At 40.5% G+C, this 12,857-nt stretch overlaps 1 protein-coding gene across 2 annotated transcripts; it reads left to right on the top strand.

Moving 5' to 3' along the window:
• The first annotated feature begins 598 nt into the window (after positions 1-598).
• Positions 599-2,015, top strand: LOC118490621. 2 transcript variants are annotated; one of them, XM_035988374.1, is made up of 3 exons: positions 599-940; positions 1,030-1,098; positions 1,964-2,015. In XM_035988374.1, the coding sequence occupies exons 1-3, from the start codon at positions 622-624 to the stop codon at positions 1,966-1,968; spliced, it is 393 nt and encodes a 130-aa protein (XP_035844267.1). In that variant the 5' UTR covers positions 599-621; the 3' UTR covers positions 1,969-2,015. The 2 variants fall into 2 exon arrangements, with proteins under 2 accessions (XP_035844267.1, XP_035844266.1); XM_035988373.1 differs by having other exon boundaries at positions 1,027-1,098.
• Positions 2,016-12,857: the final 10,842 nt, after the last annotated feature.

The raw sequence follows: 12,857 nt of genomic DNA, 5'->3' as shown, positions 1-12,857 counted from the left end.
TAAAACGTGCCATGAGAAATTCAGTGTTTTGCAGACCTTTTTGGACCTTATACGAACTTTAAACAACTCACGAACGCGTTATATCTGATGATTCACGACAAGATGTCATTCTTAACACATCACTTTCGTCTATCCAATATTTATGCTATTCTTATACTCATAATCGTTTATTTAATCAATCGTTCACCCTTAGACCTCAATTAATCTCCGTTGTCTCAAACTCCAAAGCCTCAATTTTAAACAATACTCTTCGGTTTGCAAAAAAAAAAAAAACCCTTTCGAGTCTTCATTCTGAACAAATTTCGGGACGAAATTTCCTAAAGGAGGGGAGACTGTAACGCCTCTTAAAAAAAACCCTTGCATCATAATATGTCTATCTCACACTAAATTGTGCCAAATATATGTCTTAGGTTTAATAAAAAAAGAAAAAATATATAAATATATAAATATATAAAGATGTCAAGACAACTTACGGCAGAAAATGCCTTGGGCAACTTAATGTTGTTTTTTTTATTTTTATTATTTTATTTTATTAATTTCTAACCCACCTTAACCTACCTATATAAACTCTTTATAACCTTCACCTCTTCACAAACCCTAGCCCCCAACTTAAGACCTCCCATGTCCCTCTCAATCTCCGGTCACCGGAGCCGGTTCCGACCAGCACTCCGGCAACTATCTCCGGCCACGCACAGCCACTCCACTACAACCTCCTTCCTCTTACGCCTCCTCACCTCATCCACCTTCTCTGTCACAACTAAACAGCCGGTCACCTCCGTGGTGGCGGCACGTAGCGTGACGGCAGAGGTTGCCGACTGCAGTCATGGCGACAGTAGCGGCGGCGGTTTTCTCCGGCAACCGTGTACTCGAGCTCCTCTTCGGGAAACATGCCTCCTCTTCGTTCTTGTTCAGATCGACGGCAACTTCTCGACGCGTTTCGGTATACCTATTACCTTTCATTCAGATTATACTATTTGGGTTGTCTCATGTCGGATATGCTTGTGTTTGTCCGGTTGTTTAATAAAGAAGATGACGCGAACCGAGCCCCCCGGAGAAGACGACCAGAGTTCGACGGAACTCACGACATTCTTTTGTTCGGTATAACCCCTCCCCACCATTCTGTTTTATTCTGAATTATTACATTACCCTGGTTATGTACTGAACTAGAATGGTTTTTATCAAGAAAATAAAAGAAATCATAACAGTGGTTTGTTCGGTTGTTTAATAACGAAGAAGAGAGACCACCTATCTTTTCAAAAGTTGGTCAAACCCCTATGATGGTTTAAATCCTTTATCCAGTTAATGTAAAGTAAAAATAAAAATAATAATAATAATAATAATAATAATAATAATAATAATAATAATAATAATAATAATAATAAAAGGGTGGGAAGTAGATATGGACCATTGATCAACTATTCTTTTATATATAAAAAATAAAACTTCTTTCTTTGTTGTCAAACATTTTTTTTTATATTTTATTTCCAAATTAAATCACTCCACTAAATTACCATACAACAACGTGAGTTAACTTTGTATGTTTTTTTTTCTATCTAGTAAGATTCTTTCTCAAAACCTTATTTTCATCATTATAACTATACGGGTGTTTGCATATTGTGGACCTTTCATATAATCCTAGTATTTGTTCTATTTTGTGGTTTTGTGTATAAGTATCATGTTTATTATTATTTAGTTTTGTTTTCTTTTTACGAATTATAGGTATATCTATATAATAAAAATTATCTAGCAAAAAAAAAAAAACAATTAAATTAACTATCTAAAGAAAACAAGACTATTATTGTTTGTATAATTTTTCTTTTTATAATAACAAAATAACAAACAAATTACTTTAAACCCTTTTGTATTAACGTGATAAAATAAAATATTTAATTAAATAAATTGTAAACTTTATGTTAGGAATTATATTTAAGCATTCAAATATTGACAAGATCGTCATATCTAGGATAATCTCTTGCGTTCATTCTCTTGGATTTACGATTTCTTTACTCGTGCGCTAACTCAAGGAAACTCCATACGTAACCAATGTGAGTATACTCGACCCCTTTTTCCCCTTTACACTTTGGGATGCAACATGTATAATTATGCAAACATCTTTAAACTAAACTAAACATACTCAATCCTTGTACAAACATGAAACTAATGTGCTTTACTTATGATTCTTGTATGCTCTATTTGAACGATTTGGAAGGTATATGCTCATTAACTTTGCAAGCCCACCTTAACAATTATAGCGCTATAGGATTTACGCACCGCCCGTTAAACTTGGGGTATTGTTAAGTTAAACATTTACCATCCCGCTATCAATTGGGATTAGGCTATTTTATGCGTTGGATTCTTGGGTTTGATCATAGTGTACGCCAAAATTGCATACTAGTAATTCACATATTATGAATCATGTTGGATTTGAGCCTTTTATTCTATTATGCTATGTAAACAAACTTGTATACTCGCTCATTGCCTTTGCGTTGAAACTCTATTTTAATACATGTTGCAGGTTAATTGTTGAGGTGATACTTCAAGATGAAACGCGATTTAGGGTGGACTAGATACACACCTAGATTAATCTATCTTTTGTTGTTATGTTACAATTTGAAACAATGTTGTTATTTCTATTTGGATCTTGTATGACAATTTAGTATTGCAATGAAATTTGAATTTAATTAAATATTGTCACATAGTGTTATGACGTCTCTAGCAATCTATACACACTTCGTCTCATCCCGATGTTTCCGCCATCGGTTAGGGTGTGACATTGAAAATGACCGGTCTAAGCTAAGGCTAAATTAAAGACCCGTTAGGGTTCTAATAGGTTATTATAAACACTCATTCCAGAATAGGAGACCAGTAAAAGATACTTGCATTTGTTTGTTGAGGTTATTACTTGCTCAGGTAAATACTTTTAACTTATTTCCCTTATACGGGCTTGGGGTACGGTATATAAAATACCGCTTGGTCGGGCAATTGACCCTAACTCATTAGTAGTTGGGTATTATCAATGTGACCCGTTTAAAAATTTGTTTTGTTGGCTTTACGCCTTTGGAAGTTTAATGACCATGTCCCGGATATCCTTGGCATCATTTTACGAAATGGCCACGACCTTGACACACGGGTGTAGGCGTACACCCGACAATGTGTCCATAATTATAAAGGTATAACCGTTGGTTTTCCCGCCACGGTTTTATGCTATGTGGTGTGTCAATTGACCTTAAACCCAGCACGACCCGGGCGACTGAACGCATAGTGAACATGTAATTCTTTTACAAGATTTGATTGATTAATTATCCCAAGTTATAAAGAGTTTGTGCCTTGTGCATTCAAATCAATTTTATTAAACCTTTTACAAAAGTGTCGGTTGAATGTATTTACCAGTGTAAAGTGTAAACTGACGTATTTTCCCCAAAAAGATTAAATGCAGGTTCTACACGAAATAGGCTGGCCACTCCTTAGCATCGTTAGAGTCTCGCAAGCTTGGGATGCCACTATCTGTTGAACATTAATTCCTATTTTATTTTGATCCTCTGTGGATTGTTTCGACTACTTGTGATACTTGGATATTACATTTGATGGTTGAAATATATCTATCTTTATGCTTCGGCTGTGCATTTAAATATTGTGTGGTTTGACTATATTGTTGCCAACTACATCACGGTAATCCCCACCGGCCCTACCGGTGAAACGTGTGGAAATCGGGGTGTGACAGGTTGGTATCAGAGCCAACGTTGAGTGAATTAAACACTAGTCTTTTGTGTTTAATCTCAATGACACAATTGCACATAATCGAGTCTAGACAAGAACATAGGACAATCCCGAAATTGTCGCTTTAATTTGTCCTTTATTGTATATTGTTGATTTAAAATTATGAAAGCAGGAAATATGCCACCAGCAATCAGAAGAGGAGGAAGAGGTAAAGGGTCGATCACTACCCACAATGATCACGAGGCCGGACCTTCACATATGCGAGCTCCTTCGAGCACGAGGAGTGAAGAACCTCAGAGGCGTAGGAGGAACCTCTTTGAGCCCGCTAGACGGTCTACCTCACACAGTTCGACACCTTCATACCGTCACTCTTTTGGGCCGAATTCGGAAAATGAGCCCGATAACCCTCTACCTTCATTTATACCTCTCCAGCGTTCCGCTTCACACCGTTCTTTTGGCGACCCTACTCCTGTCTTTCAGGGCCGATTCAACCCGGCAAACTATGTCCAGGAACCAGTAGGTTATAACCCTTTAGGACCAGAAGACCATTCCTCTGAAGACAACGCGATGGATATGGACGAGGACACAGATCCCGTCGAGCCTGCAAGAGGTACCCCCAATCATCCTATCGAGATCTCTGATGGGTCCTCATTCCACGGAACACCCTATCAAGGTCCCGACAGTTATCAGGCGAGGTTCAACCAGTATGATTGGTACTTTACACCCTCTCACCATTTCTCGCCTCATGACCAGCAACAACAGCAGTAGCAGCAGGATCCCTCCGAGGATTCGCGTTTCGTGGCAGTTACGCCACCGCCTCCACCGCCACCAGTTCATCAAGCACCTCCAGATCCGCCAAGGCATAGGAGATCAGGCGCGCGGATGTCCACACGAGGAGGGAATTTCACTTTAGCACCCCTCGCCACTCTAGTGGAAGTCATTTTCCGCCACTGCCTGAAGACCCACAAATGGGTGGACCTTCAAGTCACCCTGTAGAGGTGAATTCTGCACCAGTTGCACCACCTCCGCCACCATTCGGTTATGACAACCCGATACCTGCGTACGCCGGTTCCACAGCGTACAAACCATTTGAGCAGCCAGCTCACACTCACTACAACTATATGGGTGGCGACCCATACATAGAAGCGGCGACAAATTACCATGCCCTTCATCTTGAAGTACCTTATGAAACACCTTGGGGAAGGGGATACTCAACTCACGGGTACCCAATACCTACTAGAACTCCGGTTCAGCAACCGTCGCAGCAACCACGTTTTTCTCCACCGGAGCAGGAAGAAATCCTCCACCGTTTAAACAGGGTGGAACGAGACTTTGAGCAAGAACGTAAGAACAATCGTGGATTCCTCAAAGGCCTGGCAAACCTACTAAAAGGGAAGAAGAAACGAGATCATTAGTCTCTAGATATACTATTGTATTTACTATTTTAATCAAGTCCCTGCGTGGACATTTATTGTATGTTTAGTCCCTGCATGGACAATTGCCTTTCAGTCCCTGCGTGGACTTATCCTTTAGTCCCTGTGTGGACATCTATCCTTGTATTTCATCCCTGCGTGGACTTGTTTTCTGTAAACCTCTGTGTAGGTATTTGGTCTATTTAAAAGTCCCGTTTAGGGCAGTGTGTAATCATTCTTATGATTAATGGAATGTTAAGTTTATGAATTTCATTTTGTCCTTATGTACATTATTATATGCAATGAATCAATCAAAAATCATTCCTTTTAAATTAATCTGCCTAAATAAAGAATCTTAACGGTGAAACCTAGCCTGGTGTCATTATAAGACCCGGCCAAGATGGAAAGACCTGATTAAGAGATTCAGATTCCTGTTAACCTCTGTAAACATGTTAACACTCCTGGCAGACGTGATTCGTTAAAATCACACGTGTCATTTTACACAAAGATCCTTCTAAGGATTCCAAAACCCAAATTAATGATTTATAAATCATGGGTTTAAATCATCAATTTAGATGATCACTTATCAAACATCCATTAGTGATGTAGTGCCTACGAGCCATACTTATTGTCATATAAGGCAAAAGACAGTTGTAGTCTATGACTCCCTGTCAGAAAAGGTAAAAGAACTATGTTCAAAGCTTCACGCCCTGATTCTCTGAAATCCTGGCTGATATTATAAAACGTCCTTGTGACTAGGCTTTTGTGCCACTAACAATATTGTTTGTAAATAGGATAAGTTATATTCAAATCCTAAATAAAAGTGAGTAACAAATTAACCAAATATGGTCTATGTTTACCATGGTTAATGAATTGCCTTAAAAGACAATTCCAAAATAAACTCCTAAATAAAATTTTGTCATTATCTTCTGTAGCAGATTCAAGTTTACAATGGCTGACGCAGATGGAGTCAATAGTCATCCAAAGGAGAATGACAATGATAACGCCCAAATTAATATAACGGGTGCTGAATTAAAAGATTTAGTAGACGACGCTGTTAAAACGGCCTTAGAACGGCAGTATGAAGAGTATAGCGAGTCTCGAAGTAGGACCCGATCTGCACCACACTCTAAACCAAGAACCCATTCTGAACCTCACAGCAACCCACCCTCGACCCAGTCTAAACCTAAGAAGGACGACGATCGGCACTCATCAAATGAGAATAGTGTCCGTCCTAAGAAAATAGTGCTCGATGACGCACCTCGCGCCAAGGGTTGCACATATAAGTATTTTGTTTCCTGCAAGCCCCGAGATTTTACTGGGGAAAAAGGCGCTGTGGATTGCATGACCTGGCTGGATGAGATGGACACTGTTGTGGACATAAGGGGTTGTGCTGAGAGGGATGTGGTGAAGTTTGTATCTCAATCATTTAAGGGTGAAGCCCTAGCTTGGTAGAGGTCATTGGTTCAAGCCTCTGGGAAGGTTGCTTTGTACAGCATGACATGGGAGCAATTTATTGCTCTCATCAAAGAAAACTACTGCCCTCAACACGAGGTCGAGAAGATAGAATCTGATTTCCTATCACTAGTCATGAAGAACCTGGATTGCCAGGCGTACCTCACGAGCTTCAACACCCTGTCCAGATTGGTTCCGTACCTTGTGACCCCGAAACCCAAACGGATCGCGCGTTTCATTGGGGGTCTGGCCCCAGAAATCAAAGCTAGCGTGAAGGCCTCTAGGCCCGCTATATTTAGATCCGTAGCAGATATATCTCTGTCTCTCACACTGGATGCAGTGAGACAGAGATCATTGAGAAATGCTGACACTGAGAAAAGGAAACGTGAAGATGATAGTTCACGTCAGTCAAGCAAGAAGCATCGGGGGAATCATGACCACAAAAAGGGATCTGAGACCAAGAAGAATGACCGACAGTCGGGCGATAGGCCCAAGTGCAATGTTTGCAAGAAGCACCATTCCGGAAGGTGTAGGTATGAACAGAAATCCCAGCCGAAGGCATGTGGGATTTGCAAGTCCTCTGAGCATAGGACTCTTGAGTGCAAGAAACTAAAGGATGCAACTTGTTATAGTTGCAATGAAAAAGGGCACATCAAGACTAACAACTCAAAGCTGGTGAAGAAGGCTGAAGAAGGGAAAAAGACCAATGCCAGGGTCTTTCAGATGAATGTTCAAGAGGCTATCCAGAACGATAACGTCATAACCGGTACGTTTCTCATTAATGATGTATTCGCAAGAGTATTATTTGATTCTGGAGCAGATAAATCCTTTGTGGATAATAAGTTTTGTGAGTTGTTAAAATTGCCTGTTAAAGCCTTGAATGTGAATTTTGAGGTAGAGTTAGCTGATGGGACTATGGAAACAGTCTCAACCGTGTTAGATGGATGTGTCATATCCATTAGGAACCACTCATTTCCTTTATCCATGTTACCCTTTAAACTAGCTGGTTTCGACGTAGTATTGGGTATGGATTGGTTATCGCATAACCAAGCCCAGATTGTGTGCAACAAGAAACAAGTGGTGATCAAGACACCGTCTGGAGAACCACTTACCATTCAGGGAGATACTCGGCATAGATTGCCTGCGCAAGTGTCTATGCTAAAGGCATCCAGATGTTTGAAAAAGGGATGTGTCATTTATATGGCACAGGTGACTATTGGTGAGGAGAAACCCAAGATTGAGAACATCCCAGTCATCTCTGGCTATCCTGAAGTTTTCCCGGAAGAACTGCCTGGTTTGCCACCAGATAGGCAAGTGGAATTCAGTATCGACATCACTCCAGGAGCAGCGCCTATTGCAAGAGCACGTTATAGATTGGCACCTACAGAAATGAAAGAATTGAGGATGCAGCTAGATGATCTGCTAGCCAAAGGTTTTGTTAGACCTAGTTCGTCTCCTTGGGGAGCGCCAATCTTATTCGTCAAAAAGACAGATGGTTCGATGCGTCTATGCATCGATTACCGTGAGCTTAATAAGGTTACAATCAAGAATAGGTATCCTTTGCCCAGGATCGACGATCTGTTCGATCAGTTGCAAGGAGCAAGCTACTTTTCCAAGATTGATTTAAGGTCAGGCTACCATCAATTGAAGGTCAAGGACGAAGATGTGCACAAGACTGCATTTAGGACTCGTTATGGTCATTTCGAGTTCCTAGTGATGCCTTTTGGGCTCACTAATGCACCTTCCGCATTCATGGATCTCATGAATCGCGTTTGTAAGCCTTATTTGGATAAATTTGTCATTTTCTTCATCGATGACATCCTCATATACTCAAAAAGTCAAGCTGATCACGAGAAGCATCTTCGATGTATTCTTAAATTGCTTCATCAGGAAAAGCTTTATGCCAAATTCTCTAAATGTGAATTTTGGCTACGAGAAGTTCAATTCCTTGGACATGTAGTCAGTGAGCGTGGTATCCAAGTGGATCCCGCCAAGGTTGAAGCCGTCATGAATTGGCATGAGCCGAAGACGCCTACGGAGATTCGCAGTTTCCTAGGTCTAGCAGGATACTACAGACACTTCATCAAAAATTTCTCCAGAATTGCAGCACCCCTAACTTCCTTAACTAGAAAGAATATAAAGTTTAATTGGGGCCCTAAGCAGCAAGAAGCTTTTGATATCCTTAAACAGAAGCTAAGCAATGCTCCTGTGTTGACATTGCCGGATGGAATGGAAGAATTCGTAGTATATTGTGATGCATCGCACACCGGGATGGGTTTTGTGCTTATGCAGAGAGGCAAGGTGATTGCCTATGCTTCACGACAATTAAAAGTGCATGAAAAGAATTACACCACCCATGACTTGGAGTTGGGTGCCGTTGTATTTGCACTATAGCTATGGAGGCACTATTTGTATGGAATTAAATTTGTGATCTATTCTGATCACAAGAGCCTCCAGCACCTGTTCAATCAGAAAGATTTGAATATGAGGCAGCGACGTTGGATGGAAACTCTGAACGACTATGACTGTGAAATAAGATACCATCTAGGCAAAGCCAACGTAGTCGCAGATGCCTTGAGCAGAAAAGAAAGAGTGAAACCAATAAGGATCAATGCCAAGAGCATTGAAATCAAGAACAGTCTGAATGAGAGATTGTTAGCTGCACAGAAAGAAGCTGTGTCAGAGTGTCAGAAGCTAACTATCCTAACGAAAAGCTAGGAGTAACTGAAGAACAGTTATCCTATGGCAAGGACAGAATTCTGAGATTAAATGGAAGGATATGGGTTCCTGTTTATAGAGGTCTTCGAGACGTTATCCTTCAGGAAGCCCTCAGTTCTCGATATTCCGTTCATCCTGGAGCTGACAAAATATACCAGGATTTGAAGGCAAACTTTTGGTGGATAGGCTTGAAGAAGTCTATAGCCACCTATGTAGCAAAGTGTTTGACTTGTGCGCAAGTAAAAGCTGAACATCAAAAGTCGTCAGGCTTGCTACAACGTCCTGAACTTCCCGAGTGGAAGTGGGAAATAGTGACGATGGATTTCATCACCAAATTGCCAAAGACAAAGAAGGGAAACGATACAATATGGGTAATAGTTGATAGGCTGACTAAGTCAGCACATTTCCTACCCATTAAGGAGACTCATAGCTCCGAGGTGTTAGCCCAGTTGTTCGTAGATAAGATTGTATCCCTTCATGGCGTGCATGTGTCTATTATCTCTGACAGAGAGACCAGATACACGTCACACTTTTGGAAAAGTTTCCAACAATCGTTGGGCACGCGCTTAAACTTCAGTACGGCTTACCACCCTCAGACAGACGGACAGAGTGAGCGTACAATCCAAACGCTTGAAGACATGCTTCGTGCATGTGCGATCGACTTAGGTGGTAATTGGGATAACCACCTACCATTAGTCGAGTTCTCATATAACAACAGCTACCATACGAGCATTAAGGCTGCTCCTTTCGAAGCATTATATGGTAGAAAGTGTAGAACGCCCGTTTGTTGGGCAGAAGTTGGAGATGTCCAGATAACAGGACCTGATATAATACTTGAAACAACGGACAAGATTGTCCAAATTCGCGATCGATTGAAAGCTGCCCGAGATAGGCAGAAAAGCCACGCAGATTTGAAGCGTAAACCTTTCAATTTCGAAGTAGGCGACAAGGTATTGCTTAAGGTATCACCTTGGAAGGGGGTGATGCGATTCGGTAAGAAAGGCAAGTTAAGCCTGAGATACATTGGACCCTTCGAGGTAATCGAACGTGTCGGATCGGTTGCCTATAAATTAAACTTACCGGAAGAGCTAAGTGCTATTCACAATGTGTTCCACATCTGCAATCTGAAGAAGTGTTTCGCTGATGAATCACTAGTTATACCGCATACAGATGTGCACATCGATGAAAGCTTAAAATTTGTTGAAAAACCTGTGTCGATCGAGGATCGACAGGTTAAGAAACTTCGCAGGAAGTATATACCGATTGTGAAGGTAAAATGGGATGCCCGTAGAGGTCCCGAGTACACGTGGGAAGTAGAATCCACGATGCAAGAAAAGTACCCTCATTTGTTTCAATAAATCTCGAGGTCGAGATTTCTTTTAAGGGGGTGAGGATGTAACACCTCGAAAATTTGCGTCCTATAATGTATTGACACGTGTCATAAGTTTACACGTGGTAGTAAATACTAAATAGGGACTAAAGTTGACAAACATGGAAAGTATGTGAATTCGAGGGTTCAAAATGTCAACAAGGGATAAATATACTTTACAGTAACCCTAAATGATGCTCGTACCTTCAAAAGAATGAATCATGGATCATACGGAACGAAATGTGGAAGAAAGTGAGAGATTACAAACTACAGGGGTTAAATGTGTCAACATGTTTAAGTTGTACCTCTGAGTGACCCTTTAACAAACCCGAGACTTTGTAATAGTAAATTACGCTCACTAGAATATACGATATAAATTTCGCAAGGTTCCGTTTTAAAATGAGAAAGTTATGATCAAATTCGTATGCGAGGGGTTAAAAGCGTCAACATAGAAAGTTAGGACTTTTCGGGTAGTAATAGACTAATCGAGGACTTAACGACGCGGGTAAAAGTCACGAGGCCCTTATACGTAAATAAAAGAGGCCCAAAGTGCAAAGTTACCCCTTCGAAACGCCAAAGGCCAACTGCAATTATGAAAAAGATTTGAAAATCTTGCAAACAGGTCTCAGGCGGGCCGCGTAAAAGTTGCAAAGGGGCTTACGCGGGCCGCGATAGCAGTAAAGATATGGGCTCTGTCAGAAGGATTCTGGCGGGCCGCGTAAGAGTTGAAGGATCATTTACGCGGGCCGCGTCAGCCTCCCAGATGCAAATAATTCGGACAGAAGTACTATTGAGTGTTTTAACCGACTTAGGAACCATTGTTATGAGCATGGGTGCCCCCTAAACGACCCCTAGCACTCAGGGACACATGTTGATGATCTAAGAACCCTTGTAGACTTGTGTGGCAATGATCTAAGGTGTTTGGTTTACTATATAAAGGCCATGAGATGCAACATTGTAACCACACCTCATATCAACACTTCTGATCATTTCTGGAGCTCAAGTTTCTTCACTACTCATCCCTGGTCGTGCATAGGACTCTTGTAAGTGTGCTCCACCCTTCTTGGTTAAGTTTTTGCTTAGTTATAGCTTAAAAGTCAATCCGTCGTAACTAACGATTGACTTAATGATAAATCACAAATGGTCCAGTGATTAGTCGAATCAAAGGTAGTTATATGTTGGTAATTATGTGGGCATTAAACCCTTAAAAGGGCACCCTCTGATTCCCACTCTAACTAGTCCAAATGTCGGGTCAAAGTTGCTTAGAAAAAGTCAACAAAATGCTAATTTTCAATTTAATGCATAATTAACAATGTAGATGGCGTGTAACCTATTTTATCACTCATATAACATGATAATAAGTATTATAACTGATCTAAGCTTGTTTGATCCGACCATTTACTGTTTTGACCCGGTTCGGAACCGAAAGTCGCAAAACTTTGACTTTTGCTTTGACTTCAGTTCTGACCCGTTATGGTATGATTTAGATATGCCTTAGGACTCTCTTAGGACCAGGTTACATGATGGTATAACCCTCTGTGACCGGTTCGTTGTTTGTCCGAGTCGTTTGCACATTTCCGTTATATGCTTAAAAGTTGACCATAACGCCCTTTTGACTTTAAAACGAGAATTTCGGACTTGTGAAAGGACAATAACCTTAGTTACTGATTTCTAAGCATGTCCCTAAAATATCATGTCAATCCGAGGTCTAGAATAGGAGTTATGCTAATTAGCGCAATTAAGGAAACTTTAGTAATTAAACGGCGCAATTAGCATAAAGCCTATCTAAACCCAAATTTCGATACCAAACCTTTTACACACTGATGTAAAATAATATTTTGAGATTTTTAATGATTTTTAATTATTTTTAGCCTGCGCATAACCTGCGGTTATGGCATTGATTCGGTAAATACCGAATATACCCTTTTCGAACATAAAAAGAGTTCTACATGGTATTTTGACCCGAATCCAATTGCTATTGATTTCATATAACAAATAAAGTAATTTGAACTTTATAACCTGTTCAGAAAACTCAGAATACCTGTAGAGCTCGGAAATCTCTTTTGTAACCTTTAAAATGACCAAAATACTCCTACGGGTCGTATATTGGGATTAAACTAGTTATGGGCATAATGGAAGGTATCCTACTGATACCACAACCTCTTTAGAGCATATTGACATAGGAA

The sequence above is a fragment of the Helianthus annuus genome, chromosome 3 (genome assembly GCF_002127325.2).
Source record: "Helianthus annuus cultivar XRQ/B chromosome 3, HanXRQr2.0-SUNRISE, whole genome shotgun sequence".
Lineage (NCBI taxonomy): Eukaryota > Viridiplantae > Streptophyta > Magnoliopsida > Asterales > Asteraceae > Helianthus > Helianthus annuus.
The sequence above is the reverse complement of the archived record's forward strand: the minus strand, read 5'-3'. Positions and strand labels throughout refer to the sequence as shown.